The sequence below is a fragment of the Xiphias gladius genome, chromosome 16 (genome assembly GCF_016859285.1).
Source record: "Xiphias gladius isolate SHS-SW01 ecotype Sanya breed wild chromosome 16, ASM1685928v1, whole genome shotgun sequence".
Taxonomy (NCBI): domain Eukaryota; kingdom Metazoa; phylum Chordata; class Actinopteri; order Istiophoriformes; family Xiphiidae; genus Xiphias; species Xiphias gladius.
This window is the reverse complement of record NC_053415.1, coordinates 11,522,317-11,546,562: the sequence shown is the minus strand read 5'-3', so window position 1 is coordinate 11,546,562 and position 24,246 is coordinate 11,522,317. Positions and strand designations below refer to the sequence as shown.

The 24,246-nt window shown below is 39.4% G+C and overlaps 1 protein-coding gene across 1 annotated transcript in view; it reads left to right on the top strand.

Annotated features, from left to right (window-relative positions):
• The window catches only part of LOC120801644 (receptor tyrosine-protein kinase erbB-4-like), a 302,300-nt gene that overhangs the window by 129,937 nt on the left and 148,117 nt on the right, over window positions 1-24,246 (top strand). Inside the window, 1 exon segment of the mRNA XM_040148804.1 lies at window positions 16,741-16,892. Within this exon segment, the coding sequence (XP_040004738.1) occupies window positions 16,741-16,892 (152 nt within the window).

Below are 24,246 nucleotides of genomic sequence, written 5' to 3'. Positions count from 1 at the left end.
GCTTACGTGATGCTCATGCTACGCCCCCTGTATGTTCTCTTGACATTTCAGAATCTGGATACAGTTTGTTTTAACATAGTCACTATATCAGAAATAAGGGCAAAGACAAAAGGACAATTTTAAATACATGTATGAATCAGTAAAACTACAGCACAGATTATTGTGAAAGGAGATAATTCACTTCCTTCTGATGGAGCTCTCCCCTTATTCACTATTTACCCATTGTGTGAACTTATGACTTTATTATTTACAGTATATTCTTTACAGTCTACTAATCTGCCACTGACCTCATGATGTTCTTTGACCTGTGATAGAGGGTAATGAATGTTAGTGATTTCTTACTTGTATCACGTCAGCCAAAAGTCCAGTCACTGCCTTCAAAGAGAAACCCCCCTCAACTCCCTTTTCAGCTGCCAAGGACTTTCTGTAGTCTTTCCCCGGTAAACACAAATTGTATGTAACTTGTATAATATTTGATTGGGGATCTAAGTGCTGAAAAAAATGTAGATCAGGATGTGCCTCAGTTTGGTTCAGGTATCATATAATTTAGTGAGGGAAATATGACTTTCTAACTTTCTGTCGCAATGTAAGCCATCTTCTCCCTCTCTCTGCTTTCTCTTCTCTTTTCTCTCTCTGTCCTCTCTTAGTTGTAATACAGTACCTACAAACACACACGGTCACAAACACATAGCTGCTATATACTACAAAATACATGTATGTAAACACACACACAGCGACGGCATACTTTATTATGTCTGACCACTGCAGCTCTGTACAGCCTGGTAATTTATTGCTGAGTCTGATATTGTATCACAAGATGTATTTGCGCTCTCCTCTAATAAGAACATAGATTACAAGAAACATTGAATTCACTATCTGCATCCCAGGTGATTGCTTGGCCTGCCTGTGTGTTAGCTTAAATCTTTTTAAGCGTCAGCGCCTGGCTATTTACATTCATCCGCTAAGCCTTAAAACAAATTATAATCGATCTGGGGCGTGATGAAAAGGGTGGTCCTGCTGCAAATTAAAAGGAATGCAAGGTGACAAGGACTGCTGAATCACAAGCAGCTCCTTTTCTGGGTGTGCACTGCAATAAAGAAGCACAGTAACTTGGTTGTCTAATACGTATAAGCAGTCTAAGACACATACCAGAAACTTTTCAGTTTAAATTTGACCAGAAATCTTTGTTATACTATGCCCCTCTCTCTCTCCCTAGGTTTTCTGTCACTTTCTACTCTTAGCTGTCATTAAAGTTCTTTTTTTTAAAAAGTGCAGCAAGCAACATTTTAATTGCTCTTAGAACTGCAACTAATTGTTATTCAAACTGACTGATCAAGATTTTTTTTCAGTTAATCTTATGTAGTCGTATTAGGCATTACAAACAATAAATAAACAAATAATAAAAATAGTCAAACAGTCTACATCTAAAGTTTGTGAGCTCTCATGTCCTTGAGGTGCAGGTGTAAGAGCACAGGAAAAGTCATTTTTACTCTCCTGTTTGTTACCTGTGTGACAACGAAAACATAAACACATTAGAATTATTAAGTATCACAATTTTTTCTTATGGTAGCATAACTGCAACCATAATTATCATTTGTTGAAATTATAGAAATTATGTTATGAAGGTAATTTAATAAACTAATGTGTGTAATTGCCATGGATTTTCTTGGTCTGCATGTAGGAGTGCAAGAGCACATCAAATAATTCTTGATATTTTAATTTTGGTCTTCTTCCTCAGCATCATGTGACTGAGTATCACCTCCTGTAATTTTAGATACAGTGGTTCTACTTTGGAAGATCTTTCGCAGAGGCAACATTCTACTGTACCGCATGAACGTTTAGTCTCACAAAGTACAGCTAACCTGTACTTGAAAGCATTAAACGTTTCCTTTCATTCACAATACGTGTCACTATATATGTCTATGTGCATATGAAAAAAACAATGAAAGTTTGCACATTCAAACACTTCCGACCTAGAAGGCCTACTCTTCAAAATTCTGCGGTTAGGGTTATCGGGCCTTTAACAAGTTGGATTTCTTTGTTCTCATAGGCCTTACCCGTAAGCGATGCCTCTGGGTAGCTGTATTTGCTGGATTTTACAGAGAAATTCAAACCAATAGTACAGAACCTTAAGTACGAAATCTGTGATAGTTTGGCATGCTGCAACGGTCAAGGTATATAATCCAAATCCAATTAAAAAAAAAACAACAACAAAAAAAGCCATTTAGAATCCCATTGTAAATCTCATTATAGACTGTTTTGACAACGATACCTTGGGGAGGACCAATGAGCAACAGTAATGCACACATAGGAAGAAATGCCTCCAGCAGCGTCTTCTTGTCATCTCGATGTATCACACATAAACATTCAAGCCTGTCTGCTTGTCAGTGTGTTCCAGTGGTTTAATGGAATAAATTATCTTACCATGCTGACAGTCCCAGACGTCTGTTGTATGTAACGTGCACTCTCCTGAATGACAAATCATTTCGCTACTTAACAAGCTGAGAAAAGACAGATACCCAGACATGCTTGCTGCGGAATAAGACAATGCAATCTAGATGCAAAATTATTGTACTGAATTTATGTGACATCGAATTGCCAGCTTTTTGTCTTTTCATCATGAGAGAAACTCTTTGTTAACTGCAGCAGGGAACCCTGTGAATTTTTTGACGGCAACTAAAGTGTGACAGATAACTTAAAAAATTACAAACTTAATATAGTTAATACAATGTTTAGATCAGTCTGAGAGAAGGTTAAAAAAGTGATGAAAACCCCTTTTGAATACTTTCTTCTGTTGTCAGTTGGTAAATACAAGAGTGTGACATCACTTCCTCCCTGTGATACACCTCTTTATGAGACTGGGCTGAGTTGCTATTGTTAGAGAAATTATGAGGTAGTAAAGCTTAAGCACCACTGTAAGTAGCAGACAAGTGACGTTAAAGTCTCTCTCCCCTGTTCATTCAAAACTATGATATGTGTGGCGTCCTTGGCAAAGCTATGTTTTCTGTCTGACTTGTGGCTGTAAACCATTGAAACGCTGTCCTGTGCTGTCCATTTGCTGAGGGGTTGTTTGGTTTTGCTGATGTGCATTCCTCACCACATTTTACAGGATACGCAATTCCAACTGTACTGTCTGTGCTGTCCTGGGAGGAGGATCGGCTTTAGAAGAAAGCATCACACTCTGAGGAAACAAAATCGCCATCTGTCCTCAAACATGTGCTGCTTCATAAACTATGGTTTAAATGCCAGGGTTTCTCTGCCTAACCAGGGCCACTTAAGTCATTTGAAATTTTAGCACATGGATCGACTCTCTTACTGTATTGTGCTATAGTCTTTCAATAAACCTTTACTATTTAAATTTGATTTTATTTTCTGTCTAGATGCTGTGGGGACTGCTGAGCTCTCTCCTGGTGAGCTGTCTGCTCCCAAACATTTTCTTGCAAGGAAATTGACTGGGATAAACCATTAATAGTAACCCACTGCACAATCAGCTCACACACAGATATACATATGCTTTCAGGCACATATAAAGTAACCACAGGAATACACACATGCATCCGTTCCTTCCTTCCACCTGTGGAAAGCACCAGGTCCACAAGCCTGCTGAGAAATCATTTCGCAGGCAAGCGAGCGAGGCAATTCTGTCGCAGCAAGGAGGAAAAAAGGCATATTTAATAGGGAAAAATGGGAGGCAGGGGAAGAGTTAGCAGAAGCAGCCAGGATAATTGATGGCAACTGTTTGGGTACAAGATTAAGATTCATGGGTGGGACCACACATGGGGGCTGGAAAGTGTTATGCACTGGAGGCATGAAGGATATGAGGCAATACTTTGACTTGCCTGCTCGCTTATTTGATACAGTGTCGTTCCAGATGCACTGTAAAAAGAGAAACTAACAGAAAGGATTTCACTTGCTCGAGAATGGAGGCTAGAATAACACCTGGGCCTGAATTCAGAGTGACAGACGGACAGAGAGAGAGAGAGAAAAGGGGAGAGGGGGAAAAGAAAGTGGTAGAAGCCAAGAGGCAAGAGAAGCGGGTTTGCACGAGGAAGGTCAGTGTTTCTTATCGCCAGATTGGCTGGAAAAAGGCTTGTGGGGAAAGTATGTGAGTTACATTCTCCCACTCCTCAACACCTACCCTTGAGGAGCCTTTCAGCAGTTTCCTTAACATACAGCTGCCCTAGTGGAGCTGTTCAGTGGCCAACAGTAGAAGATGTAGCACCTGCTGTGAATGTGCCTGTGTATGTTGTAGGGAAAGTGCGTGGAGCTGGACTTGAGACAATAACTTATGTTTTAAAAACATTTTCTACGCCATGAGTACCTATCAGCCTTCTCCTTCTGTCACTTTTCTATGCTTTATGAAGAGAGATATAACCCAAATGGGCCAGCTATAAAATACCTAATAGTTTACATTATGAATTGTCTTTCTAGTAGCAATTTGCAGGTTCACTCTTGGTAAATATCTGACCCACTGAACTGCAGTAAACTCTAGTGGGAATGCTTGAGAATGGTTGACTTAGAAAGGAAGCCATGCACAAAATCTGGAATGAAAGAACATCAAATTGGGGAGAGATGGAAAAATAGGTGTTGAAACTGGCAGGAGATGAGAGGAGACAAAGGTAGATGCAGGTGTTAAAGGTTATACATGTAATATTTTAGCAGCAATGAGCCTGTACTGTTCAAATTTCCATAAAGCTTCTGTAAAGAAATAACACCATTTGTGAGAGCATTAGCCTCTGGTATGAACACTGCATTTTACATTGTGTACCAGCTTTCAGTTTTGGTCACATGTTCTTTTTTTAAATTTTGTTTATTGTTTTTTCCTCTGTACATTTATACATTATAATAATAAATGATACAATACAACATAAAGGAATCGAAATAGGACGAGAATGTTCTTCTGGAGTCCGTAAGGAATTGTTGTCATTGTGAGAATTAATAGCACTACTACCGTAGCACTGATTTGAGATAATCTGCATCACAATCTTAATTATTTAATTAATAATGGCAAGATTAAGTTGACATTGATATATAAATGTATAAAAATACTTAGTATACCACAGTAGTGAAGTGTAAAAACATTTAGGGACTTACTATCACCAGAGAGCAACTTTTAAACTCTTATTCAGTTTACATTTATAATTTGCATTTACTAAGTATGTTAATTTAATCTTTGCAAATGATTACCTCTGTGTCTATGTAACCTGAATTTAGTACGGCTCAAGACACCAGATACTGTACATCCACATTAAAGAACGATTGAGGTGAGTGATGAAACAAGAGTATTTTGTTAAAGTTGCAGGTTGTGGTCATAGTTAATATGGTTAGAGATAGTTAGAGTTTGAGAGAAATCATGGTCACGGTTAAAAGAAACCAACGTTGACTGTTGATAGGATACACAACCGCACGTGTCAAAGCCAGATGCTTTGTATGACCAATAGTCCATCATGGCCTCCTCCCTGAGAGGTTCTATGGCCATGTGACTACAATTTCGCTCTGCTACCTTTGCCTCTTAGAGAGAATAGTTCATTATTCACACAATCACAAATGGTCAGGAAAATATAAATGTAGATTGTGTGAAGCATCTGATCAACTGGCCAATGCTTTCGCTTTTATGGTTAGCACAGTCTTCTGTGTGTCTTTGTGCATTTAGTTAAAGGTAATTTTATTTCCTTTATCAGCCGTAGCCTTTTTTAGATGTAAGGCACATGGTGGTATTGCTTAGTTCTGCTTTCCCATGATTTATGTGGGTGCCAGTGTGAATCTATATCATTATAAACCCAAATATGACCTCTAAATAATATGTGTAGTTAAACAATCACCCCCGAGGTCCACTCAAGTTCATCAGCATGTTGTTATAAACAGAATAGCTCAGGGCCACTGCAGAGATGCACAAGCACTGTCACACACATTTCCACTAATTTACGATGTGACCTGTTCATTTGACCCCAGTGCTCAGCCTATCTACCGTATCTAGAGTATGGTCATTTGAGCCACCTCAGGGGTTTACTGGTTGATTGTATATATATTGTATATATATTGAGGGTATATAGGTGTTGATCGGTGTAAATCTAGGTAATTTATATATGTTAACTAAGGGTTTAAACAGCCAAAAAACGTATTTGCTTTCGAGGGCATGGGAAAACTGTAAGACACGGGAGAAACTTTCACCGTGCACACGTCTGTGCTTAATGTGAGTTGTTTACTACTGGGGTTCCTTATCCCACAATACACAGCATATCTCTTGCAACGGATCAAAATAAAGGTCAGTCATGAGTTCAGTGCAAACAATGCGATACTGTGTGTCTATCCGGATAGTATATTTCCACATGAATTATGATCAATTACCACAAGCAATGTATATTAACCTTCTTTTTACTGAGTTAAATTAGAGGGCAGTACACAAGGGCAAAGGCAAAGCCTCCTGGGAAAACTTAAAAACTCAAGGAAAATCAGGGGGCTTTGCCATGAAATATAGTAATCATATGTATAGCCTTGAATGCATATGTGCGGATAAGTGCATACAGATACCTACACACACACATTTGGTAACATGGAAGAGCCCAAGGGCAAATCTCTCTTCTCATCTGTTGAGACCAACTTTTTGACACAGGCAGATTTCCCGATTCTCTGGTATCTTCACACTAACCTCCTAAAGTCATGGTAAACTAAAAAAAAAAAAAAAAAAAAAAGCCAGACCTTGAAAAGATGACTGTATTTAGAATTCCTGTAATACTGTATTGATTTATACAGGCATAAAGAAACATCTTTACTGAGTTTGCTTAATTGATATTCTGGAACTGAAAATAAGAACTGTACATACTAGAAAGAATTAATTATGGGAAATCAAGTCCAACCGTGTTTAGTAAAATCATCCAATGGATCAATACCATCTATCTATCAGTGTTCACACTATGAGTAACACAACCAAAGTCAGCTGTGAGGTTCTTGATGTAGTTGGCTGAGCCGTAGCGGCTCTTTAGCTGTGGAAGCCTAAATTCAAGCTGGCCTCCCACACTTAATCAGGGATGCCATCACATTACATTCCTGGCATCATAATTAATCAAAATACTGCTGCAGTAAAATTCAAGAGGAGAGAATGCAGGTGCCTGACAAGAGGGTCAACAATTCCTCTCTTCTCAACATACTGAACCTGTTGCACTCCTACTTTTTTAGAGGCCTGATCTGGCCCATCATGGAGGAGGTTAAAGAGATTCTACCATCATCCACCTCACACAAACATTAAAACCAAGCTCTGCCCCTTAAAGCACTGTCCAAAGCAGGTGTGGAGGGTCCTTCATTGGGTGCTTCAGTCTTTGCTGGAGCAGCAGCCTATTCCGCTTCTAAAGAAAATCTCCGCCATGAAGGTACTTTCAGTGCTATTTAGTTTTGAAAGGCACCATAAATTATGTGTATCTTATCGTCAGCATCCCACTAAACCTGGTTCATTTTGCCCTCCAGTGGTTAAAGCATAATTGTTATAATGGTGGGATATCAGCAGCTGGTGGTCATGCACTCATGCTCAGGGACAATTGTCCTAAGTTAATTGTTGAGTACGCAGTATACACAGAGCATATTTGAAATACTCCATCTTTCCCTCTTCTCACCAACTTAGCTCAACAGTTAACCCCCCCCGCCTTCACTGCCACTGACATTTACATTTTTTAGAATAAAAACAGTGGGTGAAAGGTGAACTGACTTCTGTCAGATACATTTCACAATAATATGTCATTTCCCCTGGCTTTTCATATTGTATTCTAATGACACTTTGTAGATCACATACATCACATTATATAGATTACAGAGAACCCCCCTCATCCCTGCTGTTACAGCATAGCTAATGCTGTATGTCAATTCAAATCTCAAATTTGGTGAAGTTCCAATCTCTTAGTGTTTTTTATGCTCTGCTGAATATTTGGTGTGGTGCTTAATTGCATCCTGTTAACAGTTAAAAATCTAAAACATTTGCTAAAAAAAATGCAACTGCTTGACCCTTAGTACAACAATTTTATCAAGTTTCCCTCATTCCAAAACAGAAATTGTCTACAAGCCAAGATCTGAACAACAAAAGTTGTTAAAAAAGCCATCAGCACTAAGAAAAACACATATGCCACATATATGCCATTCAATTTGACCTGCCCCCACTAGTATCAGTGGTGTCACAGTGTGTACATCGACCCACAGACACCCTCACTGATCACAGGACCTAATTTGTGCTTAGTAAATCTGGCAGGGAGGAAGTACTGTATATGACTTTTGTTTCTTTCCTCCAAAGTAAACCTCCCAAAATAGAGTTGAATTATGTTCCATCATATCAATAGGTCACTGGACATCTATATTTCCCGTGAAAGCAAAAGCAGCCAGAGGAATTCAGTTATCACTGATAATCACAGCTTTCATAGTCATCCCCTGCTTTATTAAATGTACCGATTTCAAGCTTCTCAGTTCTCTATAAGCTTCCATAAATAAATGACAGAAAATCAATGCTCCGAAAACAGTTCCATCAATCATTGCTGCAAAACTGTATTTTCTGTAATGGCATCCAACAGCTGTTTGCAATGGCAACTCATAAACCAATCACAAATATTAAAGATAAAAAAGGATTAAACATCTGACTGGTTGACCATTTAAAATTTTGTAGATAAAGACCATTACATCGATGCAATCTCACCATTATTATCACGTTTTTCACATGCAAATTCCTTCCACATGTTAAGTGCAAAGAAACATATCAGTGCATAGAAAAAAATTATTTGCAGCTATTTGATTTTAACTCAGACTATTTTAAGAGTTTTACATTTTTTTTACGTCGCTATCTGACAACAGCCAAAGAGCATCCAAAATTAAGATACGGTGCATTTAAAATCAATTTAGTAAAATTATAAACAGACAGAGCTTGTGTCTAACTAGGGTAAACCAAAACTGAGGGTCATACAAGCACATTTAGATACACATACACAAACACACACACACATTTCTGCTGGTCAGTGTAGGGTCTAAAAGGCTAGACCCTAATAGATCTACTGTCAGTAGTACATTCAGGGAAGAAGAAGCAGCTGGAGGATTTTGGGTAATGAGGTGTGTGTCAGTGTCAGCCAATAACTCCTCTGTGACTCGGATGGATTTTTCTTGTCTGGAGACAAGTTTCAATCCTACAGAGATACAGAGGTGGTGAGAGATAACAAATGGATAGGCTGTAACCTTCATGCATTTTGGACATTGCATTGACAAATTCTCCAGGTTTCCCCACAGAAGTGTTCTTGGTGACTACCTTGACTGATGAATTAGAAAATAAGTTGTATTCAAATAAAGAAATATATGAATTCATGAAAAGTTGCACCTTCAGTTGTCCCATAACAATCTATAATAGTTATAGATTAATAATCCTATCCAAACGTTTGCTGTATCCATACTGAGCTGCACTTTGTTACTTTGTTACTGTTTATTTACTCCTTTAACAGCAACAGTAACCATTCACAACACTGACAACAAACACACACACACACACACACACACACACACACACACACACACACACACACAGGTAACAGTAGTATATTATCAGTGGCAGCCTCATTACTGTTTGCATGCTTCAACTCAAAACTTTTGCTCCCTCCTTCTGTTTTTGATTTGAGCAACACCAGGCTTTCTCATTTACAGCTGCAGTATCACACAGCACTCTGTCACACCAAACATATTAGATAGCGAGTGAGTGAATGAGAGTATAAACAGCTATATGGATTCATTAAGAAGAAGTGATAGATAAATAGATGTATAAGTGTGAAATGCCATGTAGTTCATTGAAACGATGTAATGCAAGGTAAATTCATATTTTCTCACTCCCCGCGGGGTATTTATAAATATAGTTTACATGATTTAGTAATACCCTCACATTTGTAATTAACGTTATCGAATAAACATGAATAGGTTACCCCTGTCTTCCCACAGGACCCTGGTTTTACTGGTTTTATAAAAGACAACATGCACACCTTGTCCACATGATGGCAGTGACTTGTGCGTTGTTCACTGTGGCTAACGTTAGTACCGCTGCTGGAAACACCCGCTCTGCAGGGATGCACAAATACTGTTGCTCCCACTTTATCAGTCCAGGAAATCTTTCAGCATTTACTGCCACCGGTAAAAAGCTTCTATACTCAAAGCAACTCTGTGGAATTTTCACAACTTTTATGCTGCAGTGTTCATCCACACAACTGCCACAATGCCTACAGAAAGCCACCTGACTTATTTCTTCCTTGAATGGCAAGGAGCTCTGTTCGTTTTGATTTGTGCAGCCGTTATGGGTGGTCAGCAAACACGTGTTACTTCATCTCATTAAACAGTAAGAGGGTACTACAGCAAACTACAGTACATTTTTTGACAGTTATACTGCAAGTCATCGTCTTCTGCATTGTTTGTTAATTTTTTTTATTGATTAAATAATTAATGACAATTAATCAGTAAATTAATCACCGACATCCCTACTAACTTTATTCAATTATTTCTCTTTTGCATCACCTTAAAAAGTAAACTTTTACACACTTGTGTCTTGTCTGTTTGCTGTGTGGCGCTGGGCAGGTAGCGTACGGTCTGTTGCCTATTGTAAAAAAAAAAAAGGGGTTAATGAGAGCGGTGAGACTGAACAGTACAGTAAATGTACAGATCATGAAATTTGTGATATATCAGATACATGCAATGTAATCAGCTTCTGTAAGGACCGTCTGGAAGCTGCAGGCTATCCAACTCCCACAAGGTGTTGGGGCTGTGTGCACCAGCAAGGACATGAATGCTAATTTATGATAGACCATATGGAGACAGCAACAGCATTGTTGGTAGGTGACCAGAGCTCGGAGGGCAGTGAGAGGTTAGCGTTACTGGACCGTGCCGTCATCGCGAACACACATCTAGTTATTGTTTCTGATGCTTATTAAGCCACTCAGCAGATGGACGATAATCTGGGCCATGATTACAATTAGAAGCAGTGGTTTGTAACTCATACTTAGCCACCAAAGCTCATCTGGGCGACATTAGGGGACAAAGGACAGCTCTGACTTCAGATGTGGCAATTTTTGTTGAGTGCGCTTGACAGAAAAGTTTGTATTTTTGCCCTGTGCGAGCCAGTGTTTCAGCTTAACTTGTACAAAGTCCTCCTGTTTATTCAAGCCACGTTAGCCAAGCTCAGGTATTGGCAGTTTTTACTTTTGGAAGTGACATTTGCAACTTGATTTAATTCAGTCAGTTACTGGCTATTGGGATGACCTTTTCTTGGCTTCCCTGGCAGGAGCCTATAAACCTCAGAGACTTGCCAGCTTTATAGGCATTCAATAATCACACAGGGCACTATTGATGAAATTGTTGTGTGCACTACGTATGAAATGAATTGGGCGAGGAGCAGACACCACAGCAGTACAATGCCCGTGTGATCCTGATGAGGATAATTAAGAAATTAAAATTGATTAAATGCAGCCCAAAGGCATTACAGTTTTCTTTGCCAACATTTAAACTTTTTTTTTTTTTAATCTAAAGAACTCGCTGTTTGCATTCCCTCTATAGCTGACTGTAGTGATTGTGTCAGAGTCAGTGATGGATGCATTGCAGTCTTGTCGGGTGGTTGTCTGTTGGAGACACATGGGACCTGCTTGGAAACCATTGAAACTCAACCACCAATCCATCTATCCCTGAGAAAGTTTGTGACTGAGTTGTGAAAGAAAGATAGATGGATGGAGAATATTCTCTCAGGAAATAGAGAGAAGTACTGCTTCTCCACTCACACAAAGGTAGACTTCAAACTTATAAGTACATCACTTCTATTTATCTATCTATCTGTCAGTCTGTCTGTCTATCTATCTATCTATCTATTTTTCTACTTGGTGCCTGGAAAAACTTTTGGTTTCTGATAAATATTAAATTTTGTAACCATTTGAAAAGGACAAACAAGGCTAATCATAATTTCACTGTCAATATCAAAGCATCGCAGAAAAAAAAGTGCATCTGTAAATTCCCTTCTAGACCATTTATATCGAGCCAGTTATGAACTTCCACCCATTGACTCATAGTCTTCTAATTAATTACATATATTGGAAAAATGGAAAATCCTGAATTATTGTGATTAATTTCCCTTAATCCATCACTTCTTAGATCAAATTCCCCACAAGCAATTAAACATATACAATCTTGACTCTCATCTGCATTCTCTGCTTTAAGTGTGCCGAGGATTGAAATCCATCAAACCAGTAAGATAGATTCTCTTTTATGGAACTCCTTTAAGTTTTAAACAATTTGAAGATTAATCTGTTCTTGCAGTCTATTCCTGCTTCCTAGGCACTATGTTAAAGACTGACAACTCAGTGTCTTAGAGCGTATTCTCCCGGGTAGGCAGGTCGCACCAATATAAAGAGCAGAGACTGTGTTTTATACAACCTTTACTGTGATACACAGGCTTAGATGTAACATATTGAGCATGGAGACAAATGGATTCAATCATGCGGCAAGACCGAGAAAATACATCCGGAGGTCTATTATTTACACCCAGCCCACATTCATACACACGCAGACATATCACCAGTAGGACCACCAAGCTTTGCAGAAAACCTTCAACAGTTCACACTGACTCTGTGTACACTCCACACAGCATAGATGATTTTGTTGTGGTTCACTTGGCACTCAGCACCATCTCAGGCCCATGCAGAGCTATAGGATTTAATAGTGTTTCATTAGAAATCACACATGGGGGGGGAAAAAAAAAAAAAAAAAAAAGACTTCACATAGCAACAGAGAGATTTCAAAAGTCAGCAGGCTTACTGAAGGCATGCTTGGGAAAGCAGATTGGTATAAAAAAGTAAATTTCACTAGACGTCACATTCCACAATGGCCCATTCCTCTGATCTCGGCGCCCTGCCTCAAGGGTGCAATAACAGTTTATTACACCTATCCTCACTTTATGACCCCATCTACCCTTCATCCCGCTCCCCTCATGCCCACGCTAACTGTTATTGAAAACACCCAGGTCTGCCATATATCATTCCTGAGCAGCACGTTATGCTATGTGCAACCTAAGCTAATCACCACCAGCTCGTACAAGTATTGTCCAGGTCACATTGGAATAGTTCCTCTTATCTCATATCTGCTTAGGTGTGGAAGTGTTCAAACACAGTCCCATTTGTCTTTAAAGCCTGTGTTGCCTTGAGGCTGAATCCTCTCTCCCTCATATGTATCTGTGGTGTAATGACGGGGAGTAAATAGGAAATGGAATTGAAAGATTTTGCCACAGAGTGCCTGTGTGGAGAAAAAGGGTAAATGAGTTTGGGCTAGTATTGCTAGCTGAGAGGATAGAGTGCAGACACTCAGGTTGGATTCAGGGAGATATAAGGTGTAAAAAGGAAAGCACAGTATAGTGTATAGTAGGGTGTGCAAGGGATCTTGAATTAAAATGCAAAGCGTCAGTAAAGATCTTTCACGCTGGAGGTGTTCAAAGAGAGAGGTAACAGCTCATGGGTAACAATGTGACGAGACTCAGGGAAGGACCCATAACCTCTCCGTCACACTGATGACTCTCCTGTCATCATGCGTGAAGAGGGTGCAGGTGGGAGAAACCACACTGCTATGGCAATACAAATGAAACTAAATTATAATGCTTCAAAGGAACACACGTCAGTGTCCATATCTTTAAGTTGGCCGCAGGCACGTCAGTAGGTTTACAAAATATACGGTACATAGGGGAAGACTTAGAGGGCACGTGATACTGTGAATGTTGCTCATGTTTTAAGTCCAGTAGGGAACACATGAGGTCAATAAAGGCTTACACAAAATAAGCAACAACTTCAGAAGTTGCAGGGGGTTGTTGTTGACTGTTGTTTTAGCTTGTAGACAGAACTGTCTGATTCCATAAAGACTCAAGACACAGACTTTGGCATGTACTGTATGTGCTTTTTTCTCAGTCTGTATCCATGTATTCATACTTTAGGTGTGCTTGTGTGTCTTCATGCCAGTGGCACTTGTCCCAAATATCTTTGATCCTGAAAAAGGAGGCATTTCAGTGTAGTGAAGCCATGGGCAGACTTTGTAGCAGAGTGGAACTTTACTTGCAGCGTCAGTGGAAGGGGGCAGTAATCTAATGTTGCACATGAAGGAGGAAGACGCACAAAGGCTTTTCCATGGTAACAGTCGTAGAGGCAGGTATACAGGCATGAAAAGTATGGTGGGAAAAAGAGAAAAAAAAAACTTAGTCTTCTTAACTACTTCAAGTTGAAAAATGAAAGTCAATAATTAAGCATTTGTATTAAGCAATGCAAGACACTATGCCCATGCTCAAAAACAAATTAATGTTAAAGGAATAAATTCGGTTTCCTATAACCATATTTCTACGGCATAACTATAGCAACCCAAGCTAGGCAGCACTTACATACACAGATAATTACTGTGTCTTTCTGAGAAGTGCAGCTTGTGTTCTCTACATGCACTGCTCCTCCTTGGTTTCCTAAGCTCAAGTCAAGGAGGCACAGCTTTATGATTCCACCCTCTAAAAAGTAAAGAAGAATTCTGTCTTAAAATCAGTCAGTCAGAAAAGTGATTAAACACAGTCACGAGCATTATAGGTGCAGACGAAAAGGTAAAGAGATTAACTGTATAATAGATGTGAAAAAGCAAGAAAAAAATGAAATAAGATAATGAAATGAGGAATCTGGTAAGGTATGAAAGAATGACAGAACACATAAAGTAGGATTGACTAACAAGAAATTGGCAATAACAAGAGCATAAAAACATGAGAAAAAAAACAAAATTAAAAGAAAAGAATAAAAGGCAATTACAGAGAGGTTGAGGACCGGCAAGATACATATACTAACTGTCGAGAAATGAGGCCAAGGAAAGTTAAACACTAAACAAAAGCACTTAAAGGAAAGCTGGAAAATATACTTTAAGTGGAAGAAAGGAGGGAAGGAATTGCCAGCAGCCCACTGTCTATTTAAAAAGCAGCAAAGAGATGAAAGAGTTAAAATCAACAGCAGTGGATACTAAGCAAACAAACAGAAAAAAAAAACAGATACATACAGAAAGTGGCAACAATCTGAAGAAAATAGGGGTTGACTGGATAGGTCAGTGGAGTGCGGTGACTTTTACAGATATGCAGAGCCGAAGAACCAACTGCATACTCCAGTAATAATGCAGAATCCTGTATTTTCCTGCCTCAGTATGTTGTCTCAAACTTCTCAAGCTTACTGATGATTTCCACAGAGAACCCTACACCTTGATTAACAGAAAGGAAAGTATAGCAATATGATAAATGAAAAGCACATCAGAATTAAAAGTCTAATTTATTATGGCACATGGTTAACTGTAAATAAGTCTATTGAATAAATATGTCTGTGAAAGCTTTCCTTCCAAAATTAGTTATTAAAAGCTGCTTTGCATGTTTGCCAAAGTATTTAATAAAACAATGTACAGATTTGTAATTTTTGTAATTTTGCTCGTTTACTTGTTAGTGCTACCTCTTAACACCTAGGAAGAAAGACAAGTGAAGTCATTTTCTAATGTGCAAGTGCAGCTTCCACACGCATCTTTGCATTTGTATAATAATGCGTGCAATATCGTAACTGATCTCAGAACGGTGAAGGCTGAGTTAAGGGCAGCTTGACAAGCGCATTTGTCTGTAGCTCACTATACCTAGACACCCGTCAAATGTCCCAGGATTATCCACAATCTGCACGCGCAAACATCCAAAAAATGCGGCTCCCCCCTCTGCTTGACAAGCCTCTGACTTTGTCAACGGGAAAAGGCCACAATATTATGACAGAAATGATAGGTGCAACGGCGGGTAGTCAACTTAGCTAACAGAGACAATAGCTGACTTTGGCCACAACAGGGCAATTAAATACAAGATGAATGCAAACAGGCAATGTCACTGCAGAGACAACGCTTCCACTTTGGTATTGTTCTAATTGATGTCTATGTTTAGCTTTAACTGGTCAAGCAAGGCAAGCACTTGGCTTTCTTGACCAGTTAAGGGGAGGAGACAATAAAGCGCAAGGGGAAGAACAGAGAGAGAGAGAAAACAGTGCCAACAGGAAGACAGACGTAATAATAAAGTGTAAGAAAACATCCATATCACAATCTTGATTTAGCCCTTAATCTTTGCATTTTCTACAAATGCTCCCACTTAATGCTAGAACAGACAGCACCAGCTAATTGGGCAGATGGTTTGTGTCGTCGTGGGGGGTCGGAAATGATTATATTTAATTACTTGTCAAGTGAGCAGCCCAGCTAGCTGCTAAAGAGCTCTCATCTGTCCCGAGTGCCCGAGGGGTGACATAGGTTGGGGTTGGGGTACAGTGAGGTCCATTGGCTTCCTAGTCTTACATGACCAGGCCAGCTAAGCAGGTGCTGAGGCTCACTGTCTATGGACTGATGCTCACACTACGTTATATTTTAATTTTTTTTTTTTTTTTTTGCAGCAGCAGCAGTACACTAAAATATAAACCAACTATTTTTCTTGGTAGTCTTTGAAGAATACATTCAAATTATGAGAAAATCATACCAAGGTGACCCACACTGTGGTGTTTATAGTCAAGCTGTTTTTCTCAATCAAAACTGTGGGAGAACAAAGTGGGATCCAGTTAGTCTTTTTATGTTTTTTAGTCTTTTCCATGTCACCTGGGTCACTGTTTTCTAAACTACATACCCAGCTATATCTAATATACCTGTTTTAACACTGTCTGATCCCTTTGTCCCTGTCTCTTATTTTCCTAGTATGTGCTGGCACAGAGAACAAGTTGAGCACACTTTCAGACCTGGAGCAGCAGTACCGCACCCTGAGGAAATACTACGAGAACTGTGAAGTCGTAATGGGCAACCTTGAGATCACGAGCATCGACCGCAGTCGGGACCTCACCTTCCTCAGAGTAAGGACTAAATACAGTATATGAAAAGTCTGGCTGGTGTGCATCAAGTATACAGAATATAGCTCCTTTATTAATTCAAATTAGTCAATTAACGATTAATCACTCACTCACTCACTTGTCCCTAGTGAGCTGGTTGCTTAAAACACAATTGATTTACTGCATTTTGGAGTTGCTTCACGTTTCTTTTAATGGTACAAAGAAATCAGTGCCGCACCAATATTTCAGTAAAAATTCGACTAGTCCACGTATCCATGGTCTTGTGTCTGGAAATATTTGAAAAATGGTAGGCCTTGTACAGGCAGGGTTATTTTCAGGGGTTTACATATTTCTTATCATCGCTCAATGGTAATTACTGTAATTTCTTCAATGTGTATAGCTTTCAGTACATAACAATGATCATCCATACATAGACATCTCTGTTTGTACCAGTAACTTTCCAAAATGCAGTAAAAAGTTTGGCATGTGAACTTTGTAATCACCGTCTTCTCATTTGCCCTTGTTGCCCTGAGAATGTCCTGTGCTCAGATCTTCTTCTATCAATCAGAATTCCGATTAGTGTCGACATAGCTAATGATAAGCAGAAAGAAAAGTTGTTCCAATCAAGGGTAATCAGACTTCCTCTCTTCTCAGAGTTTCTAACTGATTGAATGCTCGCACCATTGTGGTCACAGGCATAGAACAATCAAAAGCCTAATAACTTAATCTGGCAAATCTCCTTTTAGAATAAACATGAGTCACCGACAGAAAAGGAAAGGTGCTGTGACACTGAACATGAATCCCTTTCTGAAAACATTCAGATATTTATGAACAGTTTTTAAAATCACCTTATTCCTTGACAGAGCATGTGAGCCGCCTGATTGAGGCTGTTTAAGAGAGGTAAGTAGCTGAGGAAGTTCGTGGTGCTTCTACACGTTCTCAGTCCCAGCTCAGGGATGCTTGGTCAACACCCCCTTGGTTTCAGTTTTTAACGCACTGGGTACCCCTTTAGCATCATTTTTCAACATGCAGGGTACACTACAGCATTATTAAACCAGCAGACAATGGGCTGCTTAACTTGTGTCAACTTTCAACACAGCAGAGAACACTGGAAGTCTATCAGACTGCATTTAATAAAAAAAAATTGTTGTAGCGGTATCCAGTGTGTTAAAAAAAAATCCCAGAGTCCCTGACCCAGCATCATTTATGATGAGTTGGGGAGAGGGACCATGTTGTTGTTTTTGTTTACTTTTTTTTGTGGGACACGCACACACACAAAGACAGCATCAGATGATTTCAGCCACTGGCCTTTTAGGGGCCAGAGCAGTAATAGTGTAGTAATGAAAGGTTAGAAGGTTACTGTAGAAAAATTTGCTGCAGAAAGGGAAAAAAAACAGGCTTTTTTTTTTTTGGTGAAATCAGCTGCTACTCTTGACCTTTGTTGGCCTTCCAGTTCTCAAGAACATCACCCTAGACTGTGCTGTCTGCACTCTGCACTGCTAACGTCATCCAGGTCCAATAGATTCCAGTCTATTGGGGCGGCTGGGGAGCTCCCCTGGTGTTACACTACACTGCTGACTGAATTAATGGGCTGGTATGGCTGTGAGAATGAACTGGGCTACAGAGGCTTTGCAGAGGAGGCAGTCCCCAAACAAGGCAAGCAGTGTAATCATATTTTGCTCCTCACGATGATGATTTAAAGTTAACATTAGAAAATGATTTGTTCACGTCAGGTAAAAGTAATGGGGTACCTTGTCTTCTCTTCTCGTGTATTTAGTTTACATGAACCAAAAAAAATCAAAGATGCATAACAAAACAGAGTCATTAAGTGTTCTACATTGTGCAGAGCAATACTGACCCCCTCTCCCCGTGACGCAAAAAAAGCCGAGATGTTATTAACCAAGAGGGAGCAAAGTAAGCGTACCATTAGACCCCTGCAGAGGTAGTAGGCTGAGAGATTTAGATGAAAGTAATGTACTAGTCCCACTTTAGTTTAGGTTTTCCTTTAACAATGCGTCATCGGTACTAGCAATATTTCTTAAAAGTGCCATTTCCAGTTTGAGGTTAAAGGTGCTTTTGACTACAATATCCTCTTTATCTGCATCCTTCTACATTATACCACTGCTCATTTACAAAACGACTCCCTGTGGCGCCAGCTTGCCAGGTTTCTACATCCTTCCATGGTTGGCAATTAACATGGGTTAATTGAAGATGCTAATTAAGAACACAGGGTGCCAAACAGCAAGGGAGCAAGAGGGCAGGGCACAGTGTGTATTTTTAGGGAAAATTATTATTATTATGATAAAACATATTAATAACATGCTTCCCCCGGGAGGGAAGAACCTAACCTTGAGGTAGAGAAGAGGGGAAGGAGTGAAGAAAAAACTATTGTGCAGCACCTTACTATACTACCTGCCTCTAGGAGGTGATTGAAAGTGCACTGGCTCCTTCTTTTCAAGATAGCCAAAAGATTGATGGCTGCCTCCCGAAACCCCTCAAACAGCTTTAGCAGTAAATAGAGTCCATTTTCCAAACTGCCTCCACGACAGATGAATCAAAGCTCGCTCAGTGATTAATAACTGCATTTTAGCACTGAGGCTTTCTCGCTTTTCTCACATATTCACATTCAAACCAAAAGCCCAACACTGAGCTTTAACCACACACAGTGTTTACATCGTCAGTGATTAAATCATTCCTAAATACACATTCTCATTCCTCTGAATCTTTCTCCCATGTAATAAACAGAACATGCATTTGCATTTTTTGCAGAAAATGACAAGTTGTACCCATCTCAACCTATTCTAGTGTGACGTTTCGTTTATGTGAATGGGACCCAGAGGAATGCAAACACAAACTTTTGCATCTCTCTTTTCCCCCATATCTTTTCGCATGTGCACTCATAAACAGAACTGTGATTATGAAATATTAATTCATCTCTCTCCTCCCATCTTTCCAGTCTCAGTAGGAACCCACAGTCTCACAGTCAGATCAGATTGCTTGTCTTGCCATAGCAACCATTAGTAAACATGTAATTCCTTCAATACTGATAAGTCCCTACCTCTGTCCCTGTAGTTGTAATTAAATTCTGGAATTATCGTTTACAAATCGCAATATTTAATATTTCCAACTGGCCTTGTGTTATTATTGTAAGAAAAGTTAAAAGAATGTAAAACAAGGTATATTGACAAAAAAACTTGTATATTAAGATTTTGTGTTACACACACACCTTTAAAGATAAGATTACTTTTCCTTTCCCTCTCTGTCCCTTTATCTTCTTCTTCCTCACAACATGTTAATATATGAAGTACTATATGAAGTATTTGTTGCAGGATTGCTTTGCATCGTTAGATGCAGAATTTTAAGTGTGTAACAAAAGTAGCTGTTGTTTGGTTGCATTTTTATCGGGATGGCCCATGCCCTAACACTTATGTACCGAAGGGGGCTTGGAGGAAATGAGGTTGGTGGTCTGTTAGTGTGGTCCTCAGTGACACTTGTTTGAAGTGTTCACTTGACCCCGCACTTGTTCAAAACACTCCCAGCTGTCAAAGTGACGCATACCAGATGGAAACCACTGTCACTGCACCAGTGAGCAGGAATAAAAGAGAATAAAGGGTGACTAGAGGTTAAAGATGTCCGGTTACTTAAGTTAACAAGAACACTGTCTTTACAGTCGGAAGTTAATATTAACTTGCCAACAAATATTAGTTTCTTTCTATAGAGCAGAAGAGAGTAGCTTTGATAGAGAAAATGAAGGTAGCAGAGGTGTCCTCTCTCTCTGCACTTTCAGTCCTACTTGTGCTAACCCTGCTGTTATTAGCATTTGGGGAATGAGCAAACTTTTTTCTAAAAGGAATCACTTTCTCACAAAAAACAGCCAATACATGTATTTTAAAATAGGAATGTAAGCTAGAGTGCAGCAGGTCTAACCTGAGCTTTTTCTCTCTGCTGTAATGTTAACGTTAACATTAGAGGCCATAATCAGATGTTTTGATATCCTGCTGAAACAGAACAGAACAGAACTCAGTCGCTAGTAGAGGGGGCGAAAGCTATCACTATATCAGATATACGTATTATGCAACAAGGTTTACAGCGAGTTCATCAAGATTGCAACCTGAAGGTTATACAGAGGATGGATGCAGGATGAAAAAAAAACACTGCTTGTTCATATACCTGCAATAACAGATTTTTTTGGCCCCTTGAGGGCAACGGAAAGAGCTAATAAACACAACATTGACATATCATCTCCTCTTAAGTTTATGTGGGGAATTTGTTGGCAGACTGTTGCTTATTTACACATACAGCATTTACAGAGCGTGGCCATTAGATGAATCTAAGTCCAATATTCAATCTCTTTTAGCTCAGGTTTTGGTCTCTGCCACCTCCTGAGGAAATCTGGCTTTTCAACTGCAAAATGCTGCACTATGTTTACCAGCTGGTTGCTTAATTTGACTGTCTGGTGTTTGGGGTTGAGTAGGTAGTGTACACTGGGCTTTTAGAGCTTTTTCCCTGAAAGGAGCTGCCTGCTGCGGCCGCCAATGAGCCTATTAGAGTGGTGAGAGTGAATCAAAACATTAAGCTGTGGGCCAGATAGTTAAACAATGGGCTGAAACTTACTACAAAGCTCTGTAAAGCTGAAGGGAGCTGCAGATGTAGGTGATTATTCTCTGTAGGTTCATCACTACTCGCGATTCTTTTGCATTTTCACACCGTTTTCAGGTTGTGATTTGATACATTTATATTATAAGAACATTGATTGTAGCCACTTTAAAGAAGAAGATTACAAATCTAATTCTGACAAAGAGAATATAGCTTAAGTGAATTTTACTCACTAAGACTCGGCAGGAGGCTGCTTTTTCTCCCTCCAGACGCTGTTTTGCTCTTAATTTTTTTTTTTTTTTTTTTTGTATTTTTGAGACTAGCAGCTATTAAATGTCTCTGTTGGTTGGTTACCCCCATAACTGCAGGGAACACTGACAGTCTATGAGCGTAACTGCTGCATCGCTTGAAGTTTATATCTCACTTGGTAAAGCACAGGTTTGCCTTGCCAGAGGAGATGGGCTGACCATCTGTGTCTGTGGGCAACGACCATCTGAAAACCATGCTGCAGAATGACCAGCTGGCCCTTGTATTGGCTGCTTGCATGTGTGTGTGTGTGTGTGTGTGTGTGTGTGTGTGTGTGTGTGTGTGTGTGTGTGTGTGTGTGTGTGTGTGTGTGTGTGCATGTGGCAGGGTCATACATTCATGACAAATCATCAGTCCATCTTTCCTTTCTCACCAGTTTTATTTAGATATACTCTGCCTTTCAAACTTTAAGCAGGGCCTACAGTGCCAGACTGATTGCTGGTTCATAAATTGTGACTTGAGTCAACTTAACAAATGCTGCCTTCGGTGCCTGTCAGAAATATATTAGAGATACAACTTGTCTGTGCACTAGTGATTAAAAAAAAAGGAAGTTATGGCATGTCATTATGACAGCAGGTGATTGTAAGATGTTGGACACAATAACAGCCAGTGAGATATAAATACAATTTTACATAATTGTCAGCAGCAGGGAGTACCTTTCTGAAGCTCATGTCTTTTTTGTTTACACTGTTTAAGGGGCATGGTGATGAAACTGAACAGTAATATATCAAGTCTAGTCTTTCATATGGTGGAGTTACTACACCTCAGTATACATTGATAAATTGATTGTTTAAAATATTTATTATGATTTTTATGTCTGTGCTTGCAAATTAAAAGTTATACAGAGTGTAAGTACATTGTATCACCGATTACTATTACCACTGTCATCTATTCAGTTACCACTTGATGGGTCATCACTATACAGCTTTTGACTTACAGAGATAGCCAAAAGACACATATGAAGTAGCTTTCAAATGCTGTGTCCCACAGCATTTGAAAGCAGCATCTATTCCTGCACTCCATCCCTGTCTTCTGACATCTTTCTTCTTGACTGGCATATTTGTCCCTCAGGCACCATCAGTGCCCTCCCCAACTTCCTAATTTTTGATGCACTGTTAGATGAGCGCAGATTACGTTGGCCCCCTGCTCCTCAGCAAACTCCTTCAATAATAATGAAGACTGATGAAGCCCCTGTCTTTCAGCCCTGACCTAGATTGGATTGACAATTGCAATTAGCGTCCCCTCAAGTTCATTTCCATCACTTCAATTTGACACAAAGAAGGACAGTGTGGGGATGGGAAGTGTGACCATTGAGAGAAAGAAATCCTGAGGAGAAAGGTTAAAGAGGTAAAATGGGGTGAAAGAGTTTAGCCAGGAACTAGTTTGAAAGCTAGACAGCAGAGAGGAAGAAGACAAAGGAAATTAAAGATTTCATATAAATCTTTTACTCACCGATATCTGAAGTTATTTTCTGCTGCTTACTTTTTATATGTCTTCCTTCTCAAGTTTTTGTCATGTACAGTAGCAGCCGGAGGGAAGTCCGTACTAGTCAAATCCACCTGAATACCAGTGAGAAAACCTTGAGATCTTCACTTCGCAATTTCTACATTCATAAGATCTAGTATGTTTTTTCAATGTTACTGCCTAATAGCAGTATTTTAGTGTCCATGTTTCCCTTCCAGTCAAATCCACCTTAAGACCTTTAAGCCAGGCCTCGGTTGAGATCTTCACTGTGTGATTTCTGCCATCAACTTTGAGGTCCAGTATGTTTCTTTCAATGTTACTGCGTGATAGCAGTATCTTAGTTGCCGTGTTTCCTTTCTCACCTGCAAAATGGATTTTTTCTCAGTGCATGTGTGAGCCGCTCCTGAAAATGAATGATTCTCCGTCCTTTTGCCAGAAAAGAAACAGTAGGTTATAGTCAGAGGTTGATGATGTGTTATTGTAAATGATATGAAAACTTCCTCATTGCCGTCGTGACATCCATTCTCAACACGCCTTCCTTCAAATCGACCAAAGCAATTTGTTGTATTTGTTTTAGTAAGTATTAAGTATGTGTGTGTGCGTCTGTGTGTGCGCGCGCGTGTGTCTGTGTATTTTTATTCGTACGCGGGCTTAAACCTGTCTCCTTGTTTGACTGACAGATACAATTTCTTGTTCCCCTTCCCAGTGTTGGTCAGCCCATATCATTTCTGTCCCCTGTCTTTTAAAGATGATCTGGACTGATAGAGCAATGAAACAGGAATAAGTGATAGGAGAGGTCAAATGTCTTTTGTGTTTGACAGAAAAAAAAACCATTTCTCTACTTGCCTCTGTTTGCTATCCCTTAAATGATAGTTACACATCCTACCACTGCAGAAGTGCATTAAATACAAAATAGAAACAAAAACATTTGATGTTTTGTTGATCGAAAATTTTTATTCTGTAATTTTTCAGTAGTAATTTTTGTGACGCTAAGTTATTATTAAGAGATATA